Source organism: Takifugu rubripes, chromosome 14 (assembly GCF_901000725.2).
Source record: "Takifugu rubripes chromosome 14, fTakRub1.2, whole genome shotgun sequence".
NCBI lineage: Eukaryota > Metazoa > Chordata > Actinopteri > Tetraodontiformes > Tetraodontidae > Takifugu > Takifugu rubripes.
The window spans coordinates 11,629,583-11,657,524 of record NC_042298.1 but is presented as its reverse complement, the minus strand read 5'-3'; the positions used below and the strand labels follow the sequence as shown (position 1 = coordinate 11,657,524).

General features: G+C 41.3%; 1 protein-coding gene and 1 long non-coding RNA gene across 4 annotated transcripts in view; one reads left to right on the top strand and one right to left on the bottom strand.

Annotated features, from left to right (window-relative positions):
* Positions 1-213: 213 nt before the first annotated feature.
* On the top strand, positions 214-24,583 carry gfra4b (GDNF family receptor alpha 4b). Of its 3 annotated transcripts, XR_003890765.1 has the most exons (10): positions 214-558; positions 17,099-17,377; positions 17,485-17,565; positions 18,676-19,021; positions 19,716-19,825; positions 20,211-20,345; positions 22,242-22,408; positions 23,110-23,263; positions 23,446-23,523; positions 23,688-24,583. XR_003890765.1 is itself a non-coding variant. In XM_029847241.1 (9 exons), the coding sequence occupies exons 1-8, from the start codon at positions 516-518 to the stop codon at positions 23,251-23,253; spliced, it is 1,305 nt and encodes a 434-aa protein (XP_029703101.1). In that variant the 5' UTR covers positions 214-515; the 3' UTR covers positions 23,254-23,263; positions 23,446-24,583. The 3 variants fall into 3 exon arrangements, 2 of the variants coding, with proteins under 2 accessions (XP_029703101.1, XP_011609197.1); XM_029847241.1 differs by having other exon boundaries at positions 23,446-24,583; XM_011610895.2 differs by having other exon boundaries at positions 215-558; positions 23,110-24,583.
* Positions 24,311-27,942, bottom strand: part of LOC115252339 (uncharacterized) — a 7,043-nt gene continuing 3,411 nt past the window's right edge. Inside the window, exons 2-3 of the long non-coding RNA XR_003890767.1 lie at positions 24,875-25,154; positions 24,311-24,447 (exon numbers count right to left, since the gene is read on the bottom strand). This is a non-coding gene — a long non-coding RNA (uncharacterized lncRNA). The remainder of the gene's footprint in view (positions 24,448-24,874; positions 25,155-27,942) is intronic.

Genomic DNA, 27,942 nt, shown 5'->3' with positions numbered 1-27,942 from the left:
ACAATGAGCCTCTTTAGGATCATATCCACTATCATTTTTGCTGCAGCATCGACCCCGTGACTGTCATACATTATTAACGGCCTGGCAATAATGTAACCAGGCTGTTTAACGTCCTGCCCAGCGCAAACAGCGAACCCCCCCCCCCACACACACACACACGCCGATCCACCCCCACCTCCCTCCTCCTTGACGGCGGTTCTTCCCGGCAAAGCTGAACATCTCTCCGGCAGCGGACTCAAGAAGCGTCTCACAGCGCAACGGAGCAGAACAGCGCAGGGGGCAACTTTCACTGCCATAATTACGCACAGGTCTTCCTGCGCGGCTGTAACGCCAACCTGGAATCACTTGATGGGATTATGAGAGAATAAAGAACTATTATTAAGAGGCGATGGCTTCTCCAGACATTTATTTCTTATAATGATCTTCACGCGTGACTGGACGTTCCCTTCTTGCTTGGTAATCACACAGCTGTAAGTCCGCTGCGACGCATCATCGGATCCTCATTTCGCAGTAAGATGGATCTGTGGGGAGTTTTTCTCTTTCACCTCATAAGTTTTGGTAAGTGAAGTCCCGTTTCCTAATGAATTTAACTGATAATTGTTGAGATTTATAAAGAAAACTGTCTCACCTGCTCCATCAGAGGACTGAACAATCAAATTGAAACTAATTATACCGGCAGGGTCCCCAAGCTTGTGGGTGACTACTCTGGAATCATAACGTAAAATATTTTGTTCATTTATTTCCCTCAGACAATAATGTGATATTGTGCCATCTTGTGCGTCATCGCATCCAGGCTGCGTAAAGAAGCGTTCACATGCACGGGCTTGTGGCCAAAGTGTCGCCGTGTATTCACAACAAATTTGCGTCCATACTGACTTATTGTGTGATCAAAAAATTACAAGAGATCGAAATAAATGATTATAAATTGAATTATATATCATTATCATGGCTAATTTAAAGTTTTCAGCCCCTTTAAAGAAAGATTGTGCAAGGTACCATGTTCAGTTGGGCATTAAGTAACAGACCTGCAATCAATGTCATTCATGCAAGGCCAGCTAGGATATTTATGCATGTGTTTAGTTTAACCAATCATCAGTTTTGAGAACTGCGTTTTATTAGATGTTTCTTCATTACTGCATGCAAATGATGAAAGATAATGAGTCTTTAAAAAGAATCTAAGTGACTGCAGCCTCCACATTTGCACATTTTAATTAATGTTATTGGCCTCTTTAAAGTGACAACAAAAGTGTTTGAACAATGATTCAGCAGGACTTTTTGAAATAATGGATCATTTTATTAGACTCAGGCACATAATATAGACTTATTTCCACATAAGGTAAAATTATATGGAAGTTATGGCATAAAAACATAGTCTTGATATTACTGCAATTAAGTTCATACCAATGATTCTAGACTGTTCAGCACTTTGACTCATCATTTTTCCAAAATCAAACTGCAGTAGTTCAGATATATTTGGGTTTTGGCACTGCTCACTCCATCACTGTGGTATTGTTGCAGGTTCTGAGATTGAAATGGTTTAATATGGACTGGCCAGACCTCGGATGATATTCCACTCCCTATAAATGCCCCAAAATCAACATGGAGGGAGTTCAGAAACCACAATTTTCAAGAACTGGCTTTTAAACCAACAATTTGTGTGGTGTCTCCACTAGGCTTTTCAGTTCTCTTCCCTTCCCCCAGAAATCAGGAATGTGTGGGTTTGATATTAAGTTTTTAATAATGAGACAGCTCAAACTCATGAAATGAGTGGAATGCTTAAAAAACATAAAAACACAGCAAAATATATACAAAAATAAACTCAATGTGTATATAAAAGACGTTTAAGTGGTTCAGCCTACGAAACATGTTTGATAACTGACAATCAAGAAAATAACTGCTACGTTTAAACAGGAGGCGTTTTTAAAACTAACTTGACTTAATCAAAGCTATAGATTTTTCTTATCCATTTTGCTGAGTGATAAAGTTAACTATCTGTTTCTGCTCTTAGATATGAATCTGTGCAATTTCCGATCTTCTGGCCAAGGTTGCAGGTCTCAATGCTGACATTAATACAGCTGGGGAAGTGTTTTTATGAATTCAGTTGTACCGTTCAGACTCAATTAGAGTTCCTTGCACTGTTAGGAAAAATAAAGTAAATCTCAGCAGTAGGAGTGTCCAAGCGTTGATATTATCTGCGTGATAAATGTGCACTGCCGCTCACGGTGACGCATCCATGGGGGCACACACTTTGAAATGAGCAAAAAAAAAAAACAGTGCACAGAAACCCATCCAGAGTTTGGGAAGTGTTTTCTAAATTATCGTATAAAATCCACCCTTGTGAGTATATCTTTATATCATCCTCCCTTCGCTGGTAATGGAAATATACATTTAAGGTTCTTGTTTTTATCTTCAGCCCGTCACGCTGTACTATTTTTAACTTGTTTTATAAATCACAGCTGCTTTTGCAACTGTCACAAGCGTTAGCTCGCCATCAGTCTATATTTTTTGATTTAACAGTTTTGACATTGTGGGATATGACCCGAGTCTTTAATGGAGACTGATACGTTTTGCCCAGCGCTGCCATTACCTATAGAATATTGGCTGGGTATTTCTAGGTAATTTGTTATGAATTAAAGCAGGTAGCACCCCAGGTGAACCTGCTGCTGAAACCATGCTCATGCTTGCGTTATACGGAAGAGATAATCAGTCGTTGGAATCTCTGTAACATATTGGCTGATGCCACTGGAGAACATGATGTTTGGGGCAAGATGCATGACATACGTTCCTTATCATTACCTCATGCAGCCACATTTCTCTCCTGATGATGATGATGATGATGGTGACACCTCATCAGCCATATCAGGCTTGTGTTGGTTTACGGTTGCCCCTCAGTGACTTTGGTCCCAGGGGAGAACGCTCTGAACCTGATGTGCAAGACAAGAGACCCTTTGGTAGTTTGATGGATTTCCCCTGGGGTGCATGGCTGCACATGGCCTCCCCACTTACCTGTCGCAAATGGCAAAAACTGTCCACAGCATGAATGCTCTGATCCTTTAAACCCCATCATGGGTGGGTGGAAAACCACCGCTGAACTTGAATGTTCCAATCTTTCAGTTCCGATGGAGCTCAAATAAGCAAGTGACCCTTGAGGATGTTGCAGTGCCGCCATCGACTTGCTCCTAAAAGTGCAGTGGTTCGTGATAGGTTGATATACACAAACACTGGATGTCTGAAAATAAATATTGCCAACATGAAGGATTGTTCTTCTGCTATGAGGATACGGGAGATGTATTTTACCTTAACCTGAGGAAGGTTATGGAAGCAAATGAAAAGTAGGTTTTGCACCACCCTGACAACAACTGGTCATTCATCCTAAATAGGGTTTGCTTGCATCTAATGTCACTTGTCTAACTCTCTTCTCCACTTCCCCTTGATCACTTTCCAAAAGACTGGTGTGTTTCAAGCTTTTCAGATGGAACAGCTCTTGCACAATGCCTGTGGGCCGTCTCTGTTCTTTTGCCATTGTTCAAGCCCTTGAAACTACCCTTGTGTTTAATTAGTGTAGCATTAAAATCAACTTTTGGGCTGGAATGTTGCCATTTATTTGATGGCAGTCAGTCTGATGAATGTGACCTTTTAATGTTTAAAGCTTCCAGTTTCTTACATAACTGGCAGCTTGTTCTACCTGAAGTTATTACAGCTTAATATCACAAAGTTTTGTTTAAAATCAAGATGCAAGACTCCACCAAGCTGAAAACAACTGCACCTTTTGTTTGCTCTTTAAACATACCATAACTCACTATTTCTTTCTCCGAATGTCATGGTAGGTAATGCAACACTGCGAGAGAAGTCGTCAGGTGATAAAGTATTATGAAACCTTATTTTGAATTAAAACCTAATTCTTACTTCAAGGTTATATTGATCATTTTAGACATTTTGCTTGCATTGATCCAACAGTGGATTAAATAGAGCTATACAAATTGTATTTGTCAGGCATTTGATTGTCTCAATTATTAGGATCAGTGTTAATAGGCTTGATAATGTCTGTAATGTCAGCCTTTTCCTGGACTGTTGCAGGGTTTAGGGGGCTAAACGGGAAAGCAAAGCTTCAGATAAAGCTGTTGTTTTGCTTCCAACTCAAATTCTGTCACGATCTGTTGGAACTGGCCGACTCAGTGGACGCAACCAGTTTTTGACATGGGCGATGCGGGCAAGCGCCCAGGGCGCAATCTGTGTCGAGGCCTCCTGGGGGAACCCTTCTGGAGGTTTTCCTATCTGAAAAGTCATCCCAGTGTGGACGTAGGATTCACTTGAGGGATTAGGTATCGCAGTCCCCACAAGAATCTGGAAATTGTTGCCAGTGAAAACGGTCTGGAATATTTTAGCATGTTGGCATCAAAATCTGACCCCAGAGAAGTGGAAGTGAATGGATGGATGAAAGAATGTGGTGCAGCATTAGAAAAGGACTGAGATGATCAGTGCAGCATATACCTGCACACAGAATGAGTTAATTACAGCATCTACGTTAATAATTTACAAGCTTCAGCACTGCCTTAAATTGTTATAATTAGAATTATGACTTTTCTCCCACCCTGTATTAAATTTTAATCGGATACTGAAATTGGCTACCTGTCTTATATTTACTTGAGATCATGAGTTTTAACTTTTTTTTTTTTTTGCTGCAGAGAGCTTTTTAAAGGTGTTATAAAGCATTTCAGATGCATTGGTCTGTATTTGTATTTTCCCTTCCTGAGAAACCAACACATTCTCATTCTGAGCTTGTTGCAATGATAAATATGCAGTGTCAGGTTAAACCGTAGACTGTATCGAGATGGATGACATGGAAGCTGCTCAAAAACCGAGGCCCATCGTTGGTAGACCGCACTAAAGGAATAAATCCAGCTTTCCCCATCACTTGATCCAAACTTACATTTCTCTTGAAAACTCACGTTCTGACATTTCATGGCGATATTGTCGCGGTGTCATTTTTCTGATCTGAGGTTTTAATGAGTTGTGGAAAATAGCCTGGCCTTCATCACAACAGGTATAAGACAAACAATAGCCGGTTCCTAAATGACTTCACTTCAGGCCTCCCAACTTTATTCCTAGCAGATCATATGCAGCTTGATTTATTCTCTTCCAGATGTGGGTGTGTTTAAGTGTAAGGTAGTCTAACAATGGTAGCTGCATCTGGGCTTGGTGCCAGGTGTAAGACAGGAATATGGGGGATATCCCACATGAAACACTTATAAGGCCCCCAATGAAATCAAGATTTTACTGCTAATATCATATACATACTACAACACATCAACGTGTTTATTAGTTTAAAATCTGTTTGGGCATGGGTTAACAAATCTTAACATTCAACATTGGCTCAAGTCATTATTTAAAAATGGTGAAATGTGTTGATTTTCCTAACCCTAACCCTAAAATGCACTATGTCAGGGAAACAACCAGCACTCTAAAGTTTTTGGCAGGAGAAAGCTCATGGCGGTTTATGTTGGAGGAAAAGTGGAACAGTCTGTCTCTGGGCCTCTTGATTCCTTAGTCAAGTGAAAAATGTGACTTTTGGTGGTTGAAAATCGATGCTCCTGACCGTAGTTATGTTCAAAGGTTGCTGAGAAAGCAGTTAGTGGTGGCGATATTAAAAAGAATGTTGAAATAAGTGTACTAAACTGTGTAGGATAAGAAACTTCTGTTCCACAGAGATGATTCAGGATTAAGTGGGCTGAACATGGAAGTGCTCTGGTGGCTTATGTCTATAACACACTGTATCTACTTTTTCCATTATTGCCCATTTCCTTTGCTTGTCACAACAATGACATCATCACCATTTTTCAGCCCATGTCTCAGCTCTGCTACATTGGAGAAGATGACTGTCACACAGGTGAGACACTGCATACAAACACTGATCTGGAAAAGCACCAGTGGTCATCATCCAAACTCGGGTAGCAGTTTTGGCATATTTTGGCTTTGGGTCAATCTGTGCAACAAGTTTGACTGAAAATGCTGCGATAAAATGTGATCTCAACAATCTAGGGTTAGTCAGGTTATAGACCCAGAGGTTATCAGGGTACTGTGAAGCTCAACATTTCTCCACGGGCTTTGTGACAGTTTCAAATGGAGGTCATAACCCTGCACGTCGGGCTTCCTCTGTGCAGTCCTGGGCGACATCTAAAACTCCAAGCGATTAGTCAGTTTATACGGCCACACAGGGGAAATCGGCATCAAAAATCCATCAGTTAGATCAGGAGGCTTATGTAGCCTTGCAGTTTTTTCGTTCAAGCTCCTGTGACCTCAAACTTTACCGAGCGGTATTACCGTCTCACTCTTTGTGAGCACAGACAGTCGAATTACATTGTAGTTCTTATCAGCCTGCCCAGACTACACCATGGTAACAGGCTGAGCTATACGCACCAGTTATTCAGTGAAATTTATTTGGTTTATTTATGGCTTGGAGGAGCTCTTCAGTTAATCAAATCACTGAAATCAGTTTGTGGCCACAATAAAAAGAATAACTGGAATGGCTCGTTTGGAAGACAAGAATTAAATTATTGACTACGCCAGGAAAAAAGAAATACAGGAAATAGCTGGGTAACGATAAAACAGTAAGCTCACTCTATCTCACCTCACCAGTAAATATCCCAGGAGTCCTGTTACCGATATAGCACCTTGAAATAAGAGGGACTGTAATGTCTCAATGGAATCATGACATCACCTACTGTAAATAAGGCTTAATTAACAATAAATCAAACTGTGGCCTAAAACAAACATGCAAACTTACAAATGGTGTGGTGGAACCAGCAAAATAATTATGTTTCTACAGCAAGACATGCTGCATGTTTCAAAGAGGACACATATGGTTGGCACACGCTTGAAGAGGAGAGTACAAACAGCTGAATTTTCAAATGTCTGCTCTCTTTAAACATCCACCAGTCGAATTGCTTTGTGGAAAACAGCTTTTTCCTTCGAAGGGCGCTCATTCCAACACATCTTCAGAGCATAAAAGACGACGCGCTGTCACATGTTCACAAAAAGCTTTTAAGTATGTGATTAATTTAAAAAGTTCTCAAAGACTTAGAAAGACGAGATGGGTAACATGTAAAAAGTGTGAATCATTTTTGTCCGAGAAAACTGAATTTAAGCAAATTAATGTAAATTAATGAGTTACTTCGCTTTTTCGCTTTGAATAGTTTTTCACAGGGAGTATAGAATACAGATCTCTTCATAACTGTGTCCTAGATGGGGGATGTTTATCGGCAGCTGCTGAATTCTTCTGGGTTTTAAGGTAATGGAACGACACCATTACCAGGGCAGCAGACAGGAACTTGCTGGAGGGCACCTGCATGTTTGAGCTGCACTGAAATTACAACATCTGCTCTTTCACCAAAACTTGAGTAATTACATCAGACATGGGGCAGGATGCAGGCAGCAAGTGATCTACATGTAACCCTGCGCTCCCAGGACAGTTTGTTTCCTTTGTCAGAACCTCTGATCCAAACATCTGGTTCCTTATTCTGACGGAGACTGGTAGTCTTAACTGTTTTCCACACACCAGCGTGTGTGACAAAGATTTGGTTCCATTAGCTGTTCTTGACTTTACGGCCAGTCAAATCAACTCCCTCACTCTCTTGTTACGCTTTAATTAACTTGATTAGGTTAAACCTATAAAGAGTCGGACAGCTTTCTGTGAGCGATAACTATGAAACAGGAGTCTGTTCCATGGATCGGCCTCTAGAGACGACCAGCTCTATACGAGACAGCCGACTCTCTGCCACACACATCCGAAGGGATCAGATGTAGCTGCAGCCCAGACCAGAAAACCACAGTGAAGTGTATAGTTATTATTATACACACATTAGGGGATCCCCCCACACCCCCACTAGATGTTGAAACGTATAGAAACTGTATAGGTGGATGTTTCAGCTGTCTAGATTGTGGTATTTGGAGGTCATTTTCAAGATGAAATCTCTGTATTTCTGTTTGCAAATGTGATTAAATGTAACAAGGATGACTGGACCTTCTTCAGCAACAACTGAGTTATCCTTAAGATAAGTATTATTTAAAAAGAAACTCAGAGGATAAAGTGAAGCTGACCTTCTGGACATAAAATGTCAAATATCTGTGCTACAACACTTCTCTGGCCATCCTTCAAAACCATAACTCATATTCAACAGTGTGCCCATATCTCACATTTGGCCAGATACTGAAATGATGATGGTAATTTAACCGACCACCTTGAAACTGAAGAGACGATATATAGATCTGTATTGTGCTGCTGGGTTGAACATGTGCATGCAGCTTCAAAGACCTGAGGCTCTTTTCAGGATCCATCTTTGAATCATTGTCATCCACCTCAAGGTCCCTGTGTTGCTGCCACTTCAGATAATGGATAAAACACCCACTACATCCCATCAGAGTACCGCAGCATTACAGTTTAATACGCACAACATTACAGTGGATGGTTGCTTGCTTCAACACCACCTTGCCTGAAAGAGTCCACATTGTTGTATACGCATTAAACAACAATACACTCAAGGCTGCTCCTTTGGACTGTTCTGTAAACCAGGACCACAACAGCAGCCAGGCTTCTGCTCTTCCCCATCCTCTTTATGTAAAAAATCTAAATCCTACATGAACTACTTTTGTGAAAGTCTGCAGAATAAGTCAAATAGGTGATAAAATGTCCATAAAAAGTGGGGAAACTGAGAAATTTCCGACATCAGTGTTGCCTTTGGGATGTCTCTCCATTGTCTTCCAGCTTCTAGGCTCCCTGATGATGGGACTGAGAAATGGCTCCTCTAGCAGCTCATGTTCAGGACACAGAACTGCTACTTGTTATGTTTTTTTCTCCACTTTTCTCAAATCTAGACACTCCTTAAAGGGTTTCAAACACACAACATGGGGTCATTCTGTCTAAATGAAAAGGTCACATTAAAATTGGTGGTGCTTCCTTTAAGATCCTTGAGCCTGACAAGTGAGAGAGCAAATGGAATGTGATTAGGTAATTATAGAGCTACTTTTTTAATATAGCTCATGACAACTTGGTAATGTGACATTTAAATGTGGAAATATAAAAATAGAAAAACTTTGGCTTTAATAGATTTCCTGCCAGTCTGTTCCTAGCATTACCAGGTTCAGTCATATTCGACTTATTAGACTACGTGTGTGGTATTTTTAGCAAAGGTAATACACAATGGGTCCTTGAGCGGACCATTCTTTATTGCCACTGTATTAAATATAAGGTGCATTTGTAACCAGGGCCAAAAAAGAAAGAATAGCCAGATTAATTTGACTGATGTTGCTGAGTTTTTACCGGTATTAAACCAGCTGACCATGGCACAAGAACTAATCAGGCATTTTATTTATTTTTTACTGGAATAAGCTCATGTGCTTGCCCAGGAACAGAGAAGCAACCTGTCTGGGGATGTGTGCTGGTTGCTGGGATAGCCTCCAGTACCAACTCCTGCCTAACTGGGAGGCAGCGGTGTGGTCCTGCCAACTTTTTCACAGAGGATGCACCAGTTGCTGTCGGCCCCAATCCGATGAATTTATTGTCAAACTCAACAACAACTTCCCAGACAGCCAGCCCACTGTAGGTCAGCCCTGAAGAAACAAAAAAATAGCTGCATATTGTTTTTGCATTAATACCGACGAGAAATCGGCAGTTATTTGTTTGGTTTGAAAGTTTTTTTCAATATCACATAACTTTTTCCTCCCATCTTTTGTAACTGTTGAGTAATCTCATAATAGTGCGATTCCCCCCGCCCCCCAATACTTTTGGTGAATGTTGAAGCTGTTTAAAGCCTCTCTGCTTGTAAGTAAACAGTCCCAACAAGGCGTAAAAGCAGCACAGCGAAGTGGGCGTGAAGTTTTGATTACAGTCGCTCATTATTATGACAAAAACAAGAAATTGTTGGCCTCAGATGAAAGATGGAATCGCAGCACCCATCAAGTGCTCTCTATTTCATGGTCGTGTCACATTCGATTTGTTACACCCCACTTGTTAGTCCATCACTGAACATTTAGATATATATTTTTTTACATATCATCTCTATGTAAATGCAGCAAAATGTTTAAGCAAACCACTTCTTCAATTATTCTGTGGCTTCCTGCAAGCTATGATCCAGACAGTGTGTTTGACTCAAACTCTGAATTTCATAGGGAACAATAATTAGGAAATTGTAATGGTTTATTGCCAGTAGAAGTAAAATTAAAATGACTGGCAAAGAAAATTTGAATCATGTCTTGCAACGGATTGCTTTTGTTCTACAAACTGTGACGGAAATGTCTAATGGCTGTTTTGTCTGAATAATGAATGGCTGCTGAGTGTTTGAAATGTATGAGAGGCTTGCAAACAAGCTTCAGGACAACATTTTCACGATGATTTAAAGAGAAACCAAAGCACACAACAACAATAACACTAATCTTGTGAATAAAGGCGCTTCAAGTCGACGGTTTTTTGAAAGTAGCATAAATTCAGCCTCAGTTTCAGAACTGAGGGTGGGTAAAACAAACTGGCTGCAGTCTCTTGACAACTGGCTTGGCTCGGTTCTAGCGTTCCAACTATAGCTACAAAAAGGTCCAGAGCAAAACCACTGCTTTCAGATGGATTATCCTGGTTTCGTATCTGGGACATGTATTTTATTTATTTATTCAAGGTTGTTTTGGGGTTTTGTCAAAGGTCATGCCTGTACAGGTTGCTGCCAGTCAATGTTGTTGTTTTGGGATAGAAACAAATGTCATTGAGCCTCTGCCCTTGTTTTGTAACCTTGATTGTTAATATGCAAAATCTAGCAGTGGCACCTCACGAACCCAGTATTGTATTGTAATAGTGCCGGAGGTTTATTGATAAAGTTAGTATAAATATGACTTGCACCTTGTTTAGGATATGATTCAGAGGGTTAATTATGTTTTATTCTCACCTGTTCTATTCGGGTTTCCAATTAGCAATTTAGGATTCTACAGATCAGTGTTGAAACCTCAAATGCCATCTGGTCACGTCTCATGCTTAACGCTGGGGAATGACAATGAATAAATAATAATTTCTCTATCAGGAAAAAAAAAACCCAAATGGAAAACAAACATTGGATTTATTGCCTTAAGGAAACAATCCACCACAATTGATGTTTTTGCGAATGGTTGAGGTAATCAAGTGAAAAGCCCAGTGTTGAGATTCCTGTGTGAGCTCCCCTCGGTGCGGCTGTCTCTGCTTTTTGACAACATAACAGATAGGTCTCAAACTAGGAGCGCGCTGGTCTCCATACACAGTTCTGCTGAGTCTCGTTAGTAAAACTGGCCATCAATCATCGTATTGGAATGCAGGGCTCCTCCACCGTCCTGCAATGGCTCCCGAGTGACAGTCACAGCTGGTCGGTATTCTGGCGTTGGAACCAACAGAGTTAACGTTTTATCTTGTTGCTACTGTTTCGCAAATATTTTTGCTGCCTTGCGTCTGCTCTGGTCTTGCTGCTCATCATAGGAACAAACGTTTTTAAAGACACATTATCACAATGGGTCTGAAATAAAACCAGATGAGAGTCAACTTCATAAAGTAAATAAAGGGATTCTTAAACAATGGAAGCATATCGACCAGTCGCTAATTTAGCTACTCCATTTTTAGGAGCTGTTTTTTCAGACCATTTGTCACCCACCTACACTTCCTGCTTGATTGTGTCTTTCTGTCCTTTGAGTCTGAAAAGTTGGTAGACTCGATCAGGATCAGATGATTAGGATTATTCCATTTCTTTACTCTGCTTCTTTCCACCGTGCTCAGTGCCCATATCTGTATGTGAGACGCCATCGTGTCCTTTTTTTTGCAGCATTTGGATGACTGTGAATGTGAGAGTATAGATCTGTTGTTCAGAATTAATCTGATTCCTCTCGACATCGTCAGTAAACATTAGGGAGCCCGTTTCGTTGGTAGCCACACACCCTTTTAAGAGGCTGCCTCAACCCTTTTTAACATGATCTCCTTCGCCTCAGGTCTCGGTGCCCAGCCATGTCTCAGCTTGTCTAAGCTTGTTTGTGTGTGTGGATGTGTGTGTAAGTGTGTTGTATGCATGTGTGTGTGTGTGTGTCCTTTTCCTGATTCTCTTGTTCTCTTTGCTGTTTTTATCCTTTGTGAGGCACTTTGTGCTACCTAGCGTATGAAAAGTGCCATATAAATAAAGATTGATATTGATATTGATATTGATGATGTGGCTTGATTCTTTTTTTAAAGGCTTCTTTCCTCCTCAGTTTTCTTTGTGTTTTTTCATTGTTTCTTTATTAACTTATTTAAATGTCCCTCCTTTAGTCTTGTCTGTCTTTTTTATTATTCCAGAATATTCAGATTTTGTTATTTTTTACCAATCCATATGTTTTCTTTGACATATGACATATTCTTTGACAAATGCTCAGTGTTTAATTAGGTTCTTTTGGCTTTATATTCTCTCTTTGGTGAGGCTGTATGGCCCCTACATAAATTACATCTTGGACAGTCAGGAGCCACTCATGAGGATGTGAAATGGTTCATATGAATACAAAGTCAGCTCCTGTATATTTATAAATTATTACACTCTATACATGAATATTATATGTGACCTGTAGTAAATCAGGATCAGCTTGCACTTTCCATCCTGTACTGGCTGGAAGGTGAGCTCAGTCCTTCAGGCAGCCAGAGAAAAATCATGATGTGTGGAGTTCTTGGCCCTCTGTGAGCAGAGGACATTAGGATGATGAGTTAATTACAACAATTAATAGTTGATGAACACGGAATGTCAAAATTTCCATGTAAAGCAGATTGAGTTGAGGGACTTTAAGACTGAACTTGGAATCAGTGATCACTTTTTTTCCTAACATCATATCTTATTTATTGCTGCAGAAGAGCGTCACAATGCTGCTCTGCTCCACCACATCATAATTTGCAGAAAACTGGCCTCTTTACTAGCCGTAGGACGTCTCAGGCACCAAACTGGCTAAGTCTGCCAATGCATCTTTCCTCCTTTTAGGTCTGTCGTCCGCAGCGAACCGCCATTTTTCACGCTTGATGTGTGCGAGCCTTTTGAAATCCGGATAAATCACTGTTGGATAGAACTGACATCTAATTTAGCGTGAACAAGAAAAACAGAGCTATGGTGATATATACATATTTGAGTTGAACAAGCCCCGACAAGCCGTGTAATACAAATTTTAATATTAATACTCCCAGTAACACCGTAAAAGTGTCGTCATTAGTCAGGGATATTTCCCTGTTGAATGTCCGAGATCCCTCCTTACATTACATTAAGTTATTTTGGGTGCAGAGATGTTCTTTTATTTACAACACCAACTATAAAACAGCTAGTTTTGCAGCCATAGGCAGATTGTTTCAACATTTTATTTTATAATATATGTGATTTTAGTACTGTGACACAGGTTAAGTGCTAACAAGATAATATGTTTGTGTGTGCAGGCATTGGGCTTTCAGGTTTGCATTTTGTCTACTTGTGATGCTTTGTCGGGTGGCTGTGAAAGCTTTTCCGAACCACCTGAGAGTGAGCCGTTTATGCCTTTTCCAACAAAGAGACCGCTGAGATTTTCAGGAAACCACTCATCCCAGTTCCACTACATTTAATGTCCCCATCAATAAATATATAATTAGATAAATCATTATTTGCCTTTAAATTTTCCCAGTACTAAATTCTCCCAGGATCCAGGCCAACTGTCCTGGACTAATTTGACAGTTGTCTGTCTTGGAGTTTACATTTAACCCTTCAGAGTCTTATTATAAAACTTTCAGTATTCAGTTTTGTTAGTTTATTGGCTCTATTTTGAGTGTTTGTGTTCCTTTTATGATTTTTGCCTTTCCTTCCTGCCATTCTCCTCACCTGTGTGATTGTCCTGATCTCTTTCACCTGTGTGTGCTTCTCTTGCACCTGGACCTCATTGGTTCATCTCCTCCCTCGTGTATTTAAGCTGTTTTCTGCTTTGTGTGTTTGCATGTGCGAGTGACAATGCAATAAGTTGCTCATCATTAAAAAAAATAAAAATAAAAGTGATCTGTAGCAGTGTGAGCAGTTAAAGGCTCTGATGACTGCGCAGTAGAAGAATATGACCTCTGACACTGCAGCGTGTTTACAGAAGTTGAAATGTTAGTTAGTTAAAATTGAGATCTAAAACCTGCTTATCTCGTCCGTTGTGAAGTGTCTCTAAAGCATCGCGCCTCATTTTGAATGTCGACTGGAGTGGCGTCGCATTGCAGTTAGGACTGAGGTTGCCTTTCAAAAATGTGATCTGCAGCCAATTTTGAAACAAATATGAAAATGGTCATAATCTCATTGGAACAGGCTTCTTTTGTTGTTGAAAAATCTGATCTGGGTCACATAGGGGGCGGGGGGGTATGACCTGGCCTTAAATCTTTAAGTCTCTCTTGAACCAGATTACAGTACCTTTCTAATGTAACATATCACCACTCACACCAAATGTATGTCATTCATACACTGTAGCGGCTTATTTCCCCAATAAAATGCTAAGCCATGTTTGTTTGTGCATGAGCAAAATTCCCAACACTAAAACTGCCTAAATCTAAAGTTGCAGCTCATCCAGCTTGATTGGTTTCACCAATTCCCAAGCTAATTCAAATCCAGGCCGTGCATGCTATCATCACTGACAGTTTCTTCAAAAGCTCAAGTGTGGCTCTGCAGGCTCTCTGCAGACACAACAGCAGGAATTCTGTGTGCAGCCCAGATCAAAGTGACAGGGGTGTTGACTCAGAGCACCAACTCGTCGGCTGCATAACAACCATCGTCTTTCCAGAGGTGGGATATAATCTTTTGTTTACGATTCCATTCTTTCTCAAACCTGCCCTCGCATTATGGCATCATTTGCTGTGTGCTTAAATTCCTGAAGGTTCAAAAGCAAAAAAAAAAAAAATCCCAGAAGTATTACTGAAGGCTTATAGTGCTATAGAGAAATGTGAGTATTGTCCTTATGATGCTTGTACATTGAAATAAGTTAGATTTTGAGTGCCCACTTCCTAAAAGTGGAAGCTGTCCTTTCCTGATGAAGCTCTCCTGGGGGAATTGTTGATTCAGTGGAATGCTGGTGTCAGCAGGGGTGACAGTTATCATGGGACACAAAGATTCTATTTTGGAGCTGGTGTTATCTCACCAACTTTAGATGTCAATTAGACGAACATAGGAACCTGGTGCTGCAACAAACCTCATTTGCACATTGTCACTCATGTCTGTGTTAATGAAACTCTGTAGAATGATTGGTTTTAACACTGGATTATACACATAGAATGTTTGTACTGTTTTTAAATACTCTCTCTGAACGTTTTAGTGTATTCGTGTGAAAAAAGAATTTGACACCTAATATTTAATATTATTTAATAAGCAGGTGATTAGACTGAATATACTTGGGTTTGGTTTTGAGCGTGTGTGTGGGGGGTTGTGAGTGAATAAAAGTATCCTGAGCAAATGTGCCTTTTCTTAGTCCTTACAAGTTGTATCTCTGTATGTGAAGCAAACCTGCACATTTTGCATTTGCGCAATCAAGGTATTCTAATTCTTGAACTGTTTGAACATAAAATATGTTTTAAAAGAAGCTAAACTGCATTTCTTTTCTTCACACAGGTTATTTGCAGATAATTCACATTAGAATGCTCAGCTCCTGTGATTTTACAAAAAATGTTACAAATGAGACTATTTGTGACCTTTGACCTAAAATACATTCAGTCAAGAATCCAGTCCTCACTAATTGAGCAACAAAAAAATAAGACATACAAAAGTTACCCCTAAGTCTTTACTATAATAAATAAAAAGAGAAGAGTTCAGTCTTATAATCTAGAATGTAATTTCTGAAAATATTAAATGCAGCACGGAAAAGGCCCCAATGTCACAATTTAAAGTATATGGTGAGTTTGACAGTTTGAAGTTACTCTGAAGGTTCCTCTAGTGGCCATTAGCTGTAATGCACCCTGGACAAGTCATCAATCACCACATGCTAAATGCAACATTTACTCACAAATGTAATTTTTATCATAATTAATTCAAGTAATTTAGAGCCTTCAATCAGCCCAATCCATTGTGGAATGGTGGAATCCTCACAGAAAATAAACTTGAGCATCTGGATGGTTGTAATTAGCTCTGCAGAAGGTTCTCTTTCATTCCGGGCTTTGGAGCTTTCTTTCATTTATCAAAATATTCTACCCACCTTAAGAACACAACCACAACGGTGTAACTTGCTACGTTTACTAATACATAATCATTTCCCCTCAAAGCCTCATTGCTTTGGAGGTCAAGGGGACCGAGGCCAACATCCCAGCCAACTTCATTAAGTTTCATTTTCATTTTATCACTGCTGAAGTGGACCATTAAGCCAGTGTGCAGGGGTAACTGATCAGCCAATCTGCCTGTGATTTATGTGGCAGCGAAAGTGAGGACTTAACTGAGACTCACAACACATTGATTACCGACATGGTTAATTGGCTAAACCCACTGGTACACTGAGACGGGCTTATTGGAAATGTCAAATCAAGCGGCTCATTTGCATTCGTGATGTATGGTGTCTATTTCAGCTTCAGCCCAGCCAGCCGCCAACCGACACACACGCAAGGAAGGTCTGGGATCTCTGCAGCTGGCCATCTGGCCCTCCCTGATGTTGGTGTTATTCGGAACTTTTGCTGCTGGGTTGCAGCAATACGTGCTGAGATAAGAACTGATGTTAGATCAGTTCACCGGTGGGGCCACGGTGAAGAAATATCTTTTTGAAATAGCAAAAAATTGTTGAATCATGGTTGAGAATATAGATGAATATTATTAAAACGGATTGTTTTACCTCTATATTTGATCTGATGATGGTAGAAATTTTTGAAAAAGGTACATGCTTAGATTACTCTTTAGAGATTTCAGATCCACACAAAAACAACGCTGTTGTTGCTTTTGTATTACATTGCATTATGGGCTTTTCACCGGCAGAGCAATGCTTTGTTCTCTAGATTCCTGAGCTTGCATCACTCAAAAAACAACAATCGAGCCTACAAGTGGTGCTTTGTAACCCCGGATGGAACATTAACTTTCTGCTTCTTTCTCCATCAATCACGACTACTTTCCTCTCTGATTCTCTCTCACAGCTCTATTAGAGGTGATCCTGGCCAGCAGGGACGACTGCTTAGTAGCCGGAGACTCGTGCTCGAGTGACGAGACCTGCAGTCCACGCCTGCGCACGCTGCGTCAGTGTGTGGCGGGAAATGGCAGCATGAAGCTGGGTCCCGGTGCCAGGAGCCAGTGTGCCAACGCGATGTCCGCCCTGTTATCAAGTCCTTTGCATGGATGTCAGTGTAAACGGGGCATGAAGAAGGAAAAGAACTGCCTGAGCATCTACTGGAGCCTCCATCAGTCTATCATACATGGTGGAGTTTTAAGGATAAAAGCTTTCTAGACTTCCAAAGCACCATTATTTCATTTGAGATGGCTGTGATATGATCTAAACGAATGTTTCTTCTTGTTATTCTTTTAGGACTTAAGCTAGTGGAGAGTTATCCCTATGAAACGGTGCAGAGGGATTACGACTACGTCCGCTTGGCCTCTATTACAGCTGGCAAGTTTGCCGACCCTCATTAACTTTCCTTTTTATTTCCCAGCCTTTCATCCTTTGAAGATGTGTTCTTCCCAATGAAAACTTCTATGAGTTTTTCCAGGAAACTGAACAACCTTCCATTCAGACAGTTACATAAACCTTCATATTTGACTTCAAGAATGACGTCTTTGACTTTAAATAACTGGATAGCAGCCATAGATCATTGCTTGAACCACAGCTGCTGGTGGAGAGCCAAGCCCTTGTTTGTCGTCCCTTTTTCTTATTTAACAGTACCGGTATATTCTTTTGGTCCCGATCATTATCTATGGACTTTTAAAAAAAATCTGGAGACAATTATATCTACTCTGCATGAAGCAGCCATAGCAGATTAAAAAAGAAAAATCTGTCAATTGTTGAAATTGCATTTTAAAAATGCTATTTAGTTATAGCGTCATAACTGGGAAAACCAATTTAGGTAAAAACAGCTCAATTTGCACCAACAACTTATGCTTTAGAAGTTATTATATTTAAATTTACTCTGTAATGAGTTCACACTCCAGATTTCACCTCGTTTTGCTGCGGTTTTACTCTGAGCATCTCTTGGATGTCTGAGCTGCCTATCTTATCTCTAAAGCTGAGCCGAGCCACCCTCTAAAGGAAACTCATTGCAGCTGATATGCGTGAACTTATTCTTCCTACAGCTCATGATCTCAGGTGAGGGAAAGGTCACTGACCGTTAAAATTGAGAGCTTTCCTTTTTGGGTCAGCTCTTCAGCACAGCGGAGCGTGAAGACGTGCCAATCAAGTACAGATACTCCTCTGAAATCTCGATGAGCCTCTGCTGCACATTCAGGTGCAGAAATTGAGGTGATTCACACAAAGGATGGATGGAAACAAATTGAGTCGAGCCTTTGTTAAATGTGCTCTCATTAGTGTCTTGAATTAAAGCATGCAGTTAATTAACCTGCAGCAGCAGGGCCTCGAGGCTCCTGTAGATGATATAGGCCCACTATCAAAATATAAAAAATTTGGTATTTTTGATCAACGTATGACTACAAGGGTGCATCCACCCTGTTTTTCCGCACACACTTTTTAACCTATTCGCGGTTGTCTCGCTTGTCTCACTTGCAGACTCTGACATTGGCATGACAACTGTGAACCGCTGCCTGGCGGCAGCCAAGGCCTGCAATGTGGACGATCTGTGCCAGAAGCTCCGCACAGAATACGTCTCGGCTTGCATTAAACCGACGGCCAAGTCAGGCCTCTGCAACCGGGGGAAATGCAACAAGGCTCTGCGCAGATTCTTCGACCGCGTCCCTGCTGACTACACGCACGAGCTGCTCTTCTGTCCTTGCACGGACACGGCGTGCGCAGAGCGTCGGCGACAGACCATTGTACCCAGTTGCTCCTATGAAAGCGCAGAAAAACCCAGCTGCATCACACAGATGAGGATCTGCAACGCTGACTACGTGTGCAGGTTCGACCGCAGGAATGGAATTCATTCCCATTTATTTTAATGTCAGCGTTATGTCTGGAGTTGATATTAAAGCTATTTATCATGCTGCAAAGGTCTGATGTATAATCTAAACCATAATTATAATCACCAGATTGGTTTTGCTTAACTCCCCTCTTTTCTCATTGTGCACCCAGTCCAGTGTCCTTCGCCAGTTATTCAAGGATTGCCTGGGTACTGGTTTTAGTTTTGCTAACCATACATAGTTTGGCTACAGCTGCTCAGCATTATGGCTTTTTTTGAAACCAAATAAACAGCCACTCAATCAACAAAACAGCCCATTGTTTCACCCTAAAGCTTTCTACCGCCAATGGTTAGAACACCCCAGAGAGCCTGTTGGAATAACCCATTAAATATTTAGCACAGATTAAGAGCCAGATGGATCAGAGTTATCGTTCATTGCTATCTCTGGTCATGACCATTATTTTTCACAGCCTCATTACACACAGAGGGCTTTACTAATGATCCCAGAACCGGGGGATAAAAAATATTACTCTTTCTATCACTTTCGCATCACAGGACCGTGTCTTCGCTGTGGCATGTTTCTTCACGTCAGAAGAGCAATTTTGTTTGTTCTGTTGCCATTTAATTAAGAACCAGCAAACTTTTTGAACATTAACCCACTGATCAATGACGCTCGCAAATAATATTTTTGTAGGTCTCGTCTGGCACAATTTCAGTATGCCTGCGAACCCTCTGATGGTTCTGCTAGTGGCTGCAAGCAAGGGCCTCACCGAGACTGTCTCCTCGCTTACACGGGTTTGATAGGTAGGTGCAAACACTCAAGCAGGATGAAAAAGTATTTTCTTTATTTTCTTGTATTGGAGAAAGCTACCTAACACAGAGGCTGCCCCGCAGCAGTCACACATTTTCAATTATGACTCTACTACAGAAATCTCAGGGCTTTCACATTTAATGCATAATAATTGGGTATTCTTAGGGGTTTTTTTTACTTTCAGTACCCCACTGTTAAACCTCACAAACACAATCTACCCAAGAACACTGAAATTCAATCAGCTCTGGCCGGTAGAGAGGAAATGCAGTGTCCATTACCGTCCATTCAAATAACAATGCATTAAGAATGCAGTGTAACAGCTCAAGAGGAGAATGAATATTTAATGGTGCCTGAGACCTGTATGCTCTCTGTCTCCAGGCAGTACAGTTACTCCCAACTACGTGGACAATTCAACATCCAGTGTGGCTCCATGGTGCTCCTGCTCAGTCAGCGGGAGTCAGCGAGAGGAATGTGACCACTTCCTGGGATACTTCACCAACAACAGCTGTCTCCGTGAGTGTCGAACCGTCCACACAGTCGGTGATCACCTCATAACTGCGGCGACATTCGTGTGATTTTATTCTGAAAATTTCCAATCGTGGCATGACACGAATGGCTAATAAGCGTTGCTTAAAAACCTCCATATTGGTCATATGTGCATCTCTAATACAGTTATGGTCTGGGCATGAGAGTGAGAACAAGGAAATTTCATCATTATGCATAAATATCAACATATTGAGTTCATTCATCGGGGGTTTTATACCCTGACTACAATAGCTGCTAGAGGTCCATTCATTTCCTTTCCCACTGATACACAGATGAACCAATCGATCGCCCCCTCATGATGTCCAATAATTGTAGGGATACGGCCAGGAAGTGCTTAGCTGAATAAAGAAGGCCGGAACCCTGCACATCTCGACACTATACTTTACCAGATGTATTTGACCTGTTGTCAAATGTATACCAAAGGAAAGCCTATGTAAGATTTTTTTCTTTTATGGATAAAAGCAGACCCAGATTTAGGACGAGTAGAGGATGATGTTGAGCGGATGGCGGAAGATAAAACAAATCAAGAGACTTTTTATATATATAACTACTAATTAGAAGGTATGCAGGACCTAAACGTAATAACATTACTTGACACATGCTTAAGTGGTAAAGTACTCGTGTGCCTCAGGTGCAGTGATGGATTAATTTCATTATAAAATGGAGCGGGCAACGTCTAATCAGGATAATTTCCACTGATAGCCTGCAATAACAGCCCCGACATAGAGGAGACGGCTGACTGTCAGCAGAAGTGCTTTATGTTGGGGTTTCTTTTGTGTGTGTGTTTCATTATAATAATGACATGCTTTTCATCATTCTTAGGATTTTTTTCGAACACAATTACTTTGATTTTACATCTTCATCACTCTCAAATCCACAATATCACAGCATCCCTAAATTATCAAATTGGTTATTAGATTGGAGCCTCTGCTAGCACCTGAAATCCTGTCTGAAACCTTTGAATTATGGGTAATAATGGACCCAGGCCTATAGGACCTCTGGACTAGGAAACCTCAATGATGCATAATAACAAAATATTCAACTTCACAGTAATAAATGAATAATTCTGTAGCTGCTGGAGAGCAGAAGATGGAACAGCACATAAAGCATCACATTTAACTTGTACAATTGGTTCTTTCCCTGAATCATCAACCTAATTTTTATGACTTTAACTCCGGAGTTTAAATCATTAATGGCCCTGGTACCACCAGGGCCAGTATTTATCTGACAGTGAACCTGTGTACACAGCGGCTAGCTTTTCAGTGTGTGTGTGTGTGTGTGTGTGTGTGTGTGTGTGTGTGTGTGTGTGTGTGTGTGTGTGTGTGTGTGTGTGTGTGTGTGTGCGTGTGTGTGTGTGTGTGTGTGTGTGTGAGGTGAATCTTTGGCCAGTCTGTCCTCGGGGCCCACAGCCTAGTCGAGATACAGAGACTGGTCTCAGAGTTGTTTGGCCAGTGTAAATGGTTGATGAGTTAAAGAGGTCGATGAGGCGAGGCAGGTGCAGTTTGAATTGAAACTTGATGGGAATATTGAGTCTCTCTCTCTCTGTCTGTCTCCGTCTGTCTCTGTCTCTGTCTCTCTCTGTCTCTCTCTCTGTCTGTCTCTGTCCCTCTGTCTGTCTCTCTGTCTCCATTCAAACTAAACTCTTGATCAGTCTCATAAAAAACACAAAACACAATTTAATATCAAAAGGTGTGAAATCATGAAGTTGCTTCTTGATACTTTTCTGTTAGTGTCTATATTGAATTTAAAAAAAGATATTTTACCTTGAAGACTTGTCTTAATTGGGTTATTACTGGGCTAAGGGCTGCGTGACTTCCTGTCCTCAGTTGTCGGATGCTTTACTAGTTGTCCTGCTTGTTTCAGAAAATGCCCTCAATACATTTGGAAGTGAATCGGAGCAGCCACGCACTCCCAGTCCACCCAGTTCTCTGACCCCCACCCTCGGCAGCAGAGAAAACACAAGTCCCACCTCGCTGCCAGAAACCGTAGAAACGATGAGCAACATCCTGGATACAATCATCCCAACGCAGGTGAGCTGCTGTAGTCTCCGTTTAGCAGTTTCCCACTAATGTCTGACAGCAACTCTAATGTGCTATCTTTATCTTGTGTTCTGTCTTCTACTGAAAATCTACTGCTCAGATCGGCATGATGGTGTTTATCTGTGCTTAAAAATTAGGCACCAACCTGTAGACTTATCAGGATGGGGGGGGTGGCATGATGAATGGCCGTGATAGACGGACCACATTGGTGAGGTCTATGTTGGGTCTTATCGGGACCAGCAATGTGTGGGGAGAGTGGTGCAGATAGAACCTAGCAGAGGGCAGTGACTGTCAGACAAAGCCACAGTAAATGTGTCCATGAAGGTTCTCATTCATCGAGAGGCCAGTCATCCATCTGGGTCTAGCAGGGAGTCAACTGGTCCAGGAAATTTCATGGTCACGCCCAGTCTGGGTCATGAACTCTGGACAAAGCCTTGACTGACCTTTCTTTGACCTCTGCACAAAAACCTTCTCTTTAGCATCTGCTCGTTGTACAAAGACTCGTTTAAACAGACGCTTCGGTGGGATTTTGAACTGGGTGGTCTGTTTGGAATGGGGGAATCAGGCAAGATATTTTATTGCCTCGCAGGAAACAAGGAAACATTTCTGGCATGTAAACATGGTTGTGAACGAACTGCCCATCACCATTGAGCTGGGAAAGGCAGCATGAGCTGATCTGTGTCTTCTCTTAGGCTCTGGCAAATGAACTGCCTGTGGGTGAAGCCACCCTGCCCTCCAACGGCCTCCCCATCTCTGCTTCACCTCCCAGTGTCACGCTTCAAACTGCCTGTGGCCTTCTGCTCTTGCTCCTTCATCTGCTCACCAATGGACACTAAAGCCCACAGGGTGTGTGTGTGTGTGTGTGTGTGTGTGTGTGTGTGAGGAGGACCCTACTTTTATCCCACAGACGGCAGGATCATTGCAGCACATAGGACCATGTGGCGTCACTCCTGCTCCTACATGTACAGAAATTCAGTTGTTGTTTTTTTTATTCATGTGTTTTTACATGTTATGTGTCCACCTGCCAGTGGCTCCTGCAGAACAAAGCAGTCTGTACACGTACGCATTGTTGTTGCAATCGAGAAAACAAAGTCTGCTTTTGTGAGGCAAGTGTCCAACTGTTTTCATTTCCACACGTTATTATGAACATATAATGCATATATGTATGATGTAAAGACATGCATACGATGTATCTTATCAATGGAAGCGCTTAGTTGTACAAGAAAGTTTGGAAGAAACCATGAACTTTGTGTCTGATCTCTACTCACAGTGCGACAGGTCAGGGGCTTAAATACCACTTTCCGTGACTGAGGGAGGACCGTGATTTCTGACCAGTACTGGAATATTGGAGATGCCAACAATAAAGCTTTATTTTGCTCAGACATCTGAGAAAACTCTCATTATTGTATGTCCATCGTTGAGATCTTCCCAGGCTGTGGGCCAGCGCGGCGACGTTGGAGATCATGTGACACAGCAGGGGCAGACGAGCTCGGCTTGGTTCTGCTGTAGATTCTCTCTCGTTGTGTATGTGAACAGCGTCACGGCAACGGTGGTGGAGCTGCCAGCACCAGCTGGCTCATAGCATATTTAGATGGGAAAACTGATGCTTTACCTCTTCTGTTGTAGGAATTCTGAGGAAGTGCTGCGGAAAAAGTTGTGGATACATTTTGATTTATTGATCCTTTTCTTTTTCTTTGTGACTAAAGCAAGTGTGAGTCAGTTTCCAGTGATTTTTGTTAATTATGGCTTTAAGATCACTTGCTTAATTGTTGCTGCTGTACTCGCACGACCTCAGAAATGTTACCACAGGAAAAGCTATATTATAGTAATTAAATATGAGATGGAACGTTCCGATGGGAAGAATAATGTTCAATAATGAATAAGATGAACGATTTAGTGTTAATGGAAGGGGAAAATAATATGGGCCAGATGAAAGCTGAAAGCAAAGGTAGCCTCGCCGCTTAGTATAGTTCATCTTGCAGAACTCTCGAAGGTCCAGAACCGGCGACATCAAAGTGAGAGAACATGGACTGCAAGAACAGAAAAAAGTTTCATCTTGTAAAATCTTCTCGTGTTAATTATAAGCACAGCCATTAAAGAAAATGTACAAAGCTCTTAAAGGGACTTGGGGGGAAAATAAAAATAAAATATGTTTCTCAGACCGTCCACTGCATTTCGGTTTGGGTTTCTGTGTGAGACTGCAGGAGTTGGTTTGGGTATATTGGACCTGGGACTTCATATACATTATAAGGATTTCTCTGCATTACTTACACATCAACACGGCTGTGTTGTGCCTGAGAGCTATTTTAGTTTACTCTGCTTCTGTGACTTCAGGGGAGACTGCTGTCTGACTATAAACACAAACATCAAACTGGAAGTCTTCACTCGGTCCTTTGGACGAGTGTCCAATTTGGGAAAAAAGTATTTTCAAATCTGCAGCACCTAAGCCGTACTTACTTGTTTTTCGACTGACAGGTACAATGTTCCACCACCACCTCTTGCACTGATTTGGGGATAAGTGCCGCACTCAAAGTGGAGCCATCCCATTTCAGCCCGCTGGCTGACTGACTGCGTATTTATTTCCAACACTGTGTTCTGTGTCTCTGCAGGCAGCACTATTTCCGTTCTTTGCTTAACCTCTTGGCTGTTCTGCATGAGAGCAGACGTTCGTCTCAATTCCTCCTGAGTTTTCACTTGTCATAATTCTCTGATGACAACTGCAAGTTACTCTACACATCTGCTGAGAAAGGCAGAAAGGCAAATGTCAGAAACACCTGAAGCATTTTAGGCTAGCACGAGGCTACAATAACAGGGTCGATAAAGCTAGCAACATTATGCTATGTGTTGCTCTATTCATGTGACTAAAGTTAACATTTATAAATGGATATATTCTGCATTTTTAGGAAAGAGAGCAAGTTCTTGTCTACTGGCTTTGTCTCAGTTTAGCCTGCACTGCATAAGTAAATGCAAAAAAATGCAAATAGAGGCACTTTAAACATTTCAGAATCTCAGCTTGCTGGGGGGAAAAAAAGATTCTGATTAAAATGAATAAAATGTTAGCCTGACATTTGATCATAACACAAGCTAAAACTTTCCAGACAAGAGACAGATTTTAAAATATTCCATTTCTACACCAACGCGTCCGTGCAACTCGAACCTTTCACCGTCTGAAAATGTAGCCTACATACTATTATTACTATTTCTGTGAGGACATTTCCCTTTGGCATTTCAAGTTAAAGTAACAGTTGCCTAGAGATTTGGATATATTCCATTCTTGACATTTATTGCTGAAATGACACAATAAAAATGTGTCAGATAATTTCAGGCCTCCAGAATACATCCAGAAAAGGGCTGACTGGAAGCATTTGCATCTTTACAGAAATCATCTAAAACCCTTTTGGACTAATAGGATTTTAATTGTAGACCGAAGCCTAATAACTTTTTTTCAGTGTTTAGGTGCATTAATATAGGTAAAATAATGAAACAAGAGGCAAATAACATATTCCTTTGATTAACACTGTTCTCTAACGTAAACAGGCACTAAATGGGGCCTGTGAATGCACCACAGCTCAACAGAATGTTGATGGAACCCAGTTGCTATTTTCCACTCCTTTATACCTGCCATACATCAACAGTCTCTCCTTTTGTAGTAGCAAGATGGAGCTGGGATTGATTCCTCGCTCTGATTGCAGTACACCGGGATTGTAACGTGCAGCCTGCCAACCTGAGCCGTGCCTCCACCGTAACGGCCCAGTGAATGTGACATGTTTATCCTCTCATGATGAAGCCTTATGAAAATCAGACATCCGCTCTTATAACGCTGCCTGAGCGACAGGATGACATCGTAGTTTAAACTAATCGCCCAAGCAGAACAAATAAATCCAACCCCGAGAGCTGATTAGAATGTCACGTGGAACATGATTGTATTTAATGTAACCATTGAGGGGCTGTTTTATCTACTTTGGGCAGAGATACGATAATATGAATGCCATCAAAATACAGCAGATTCCAACACACCCTTATGTAATTAGGCAGAATTGTCTGGCTCTCACGCCTCTGTCTGGAAGCTGGATTTTAATCAAAGTAGCTCCTAATCTGTCTGAAGGGCATCACCGCGAGTGTCATTGTTACACTCCAATGGGACATTCCCATTCATATTAAAAGAAGCCCCCAACCCATCCACGATATGCCACACAATTTAGATAAAGATTTAATTTTGTCTTTTCGCCTCCAGCTGTGATTCTTCTGCTTTTCTGTTGTTTTGTTATTGAATTGGCGCTGAATTATATGACTGTAGGACAAAAGTGTGAGGGTATGAATCTCTGTGTCTCTGAGGAGATAATAGTGTTGCACATTTTGTGCATATTAAAGCCTCCAGATGTGCTAGTGTGTCCACGGTGCGTGTGTCTATGCATGTGAGTGTGAAGCAGACATATACAGTAGGGTGGAGAGCGTGTGCACACAACTGCTTCTATCTGAGAATCACCAAATGCTCAAACACACGTGAATATGTGGACCTCTTCAAATTAATTATAGATTCCTGCTGAGCTAAACTCTCACAGGGAGTCGATTTAATGATCCCACACTAAAACACATGCATGCATGACCCTCACATGTGAGGACTGCACTGTACAACGTGTCAGAACCTCCCTGGGGGCTACAGTCGGGCAGCTGGACTCTGACACGCGGGCCCATTTTCACAGCTCCTCCACTGGGGCCGACAGTGTGGCCCTCTGGGAGCATGCTTGACACTTGAAATCTCCCTGTGGGGGCCAGTTCAGGAGCACAGTCACCGCCAAGGTTTATTCATGGAAAACTCACATTTTTCAGGTTCAACCACTGGAGCAATGACACCTCCCCTCAAGCCAAAGGTCCTTTCACAATAAAGCTCTGCTTTACACAAATAGTGACCAAAAATAACAGAACAACTTTTAAGAACTCCTTCGTTTTTATGGTTTTTAATACCGTTTCATGGTATTTTGTGTCCGGCTGTATATTATAGTGATATATAAAGTCCATGGTTGTTATGAAATGTTCAAATGTGCAAGAATACAAATACAATTGGTGGAAACATTTACAAAATACTCATATTTGTGGAAAATGAATATCCTACACTGGAATGCAGTTAGTGGCACCCATAAATGGATGTAATCTGACATATTTGTGTCAGCAAGCATGAATCAGTCCATTAATATATCCTGCAACAACATTATTTTTTATTATAAGAGCCCTGAATCAATTATTCTCCAAACATATATTTTTTCGACCACATTTTCACATATGGGTCTGCATATCCAGCCTCAGTTGCCCGATAGGCGGGTTCCACCCTGCACAAGTCACCAGCTGATTGAAGATATCAGCTAATATGTAAATCATTTCTTTGAGCTGTTGTTCTGTTGACCTGCGTATCCCCATACCAGGAAAATCACCTGGATTCTCCTGACCCGACCTCAGTGCATCCCCATCATTTGCTCTCTCATAGCCTTCTATATTATGCACATCTCCCCAACTTCGTGAATGAAATA

What these genes read in the sequence shown, in the direction of transcription:
- gfra4b (XM_029847241.1), top strand. Translation starts at nt 516, where the DNA reads ATGGATCTGTGGGGAGTTTTTCTCTTTCACCTCATAAGTTTTG. An exon ending in CTTGGCCTCTATTACAGCTG is followed by an intron (nt 17,566 to 18,675) that starts GCAAGTTTGCCG and finishes TCTCACTTGCAG; the next exon opens with ACTCTGACATTGGCATGACA. An exon ending in CACCAACAACAGCTGTCTCC is followed by an intron (nt 20,346 to 22,241) that starts GTGAGTGTCGAA and finishes TGCTTGTTTCAG; the next exon opens with AAAATGCCCTCAATACATTT.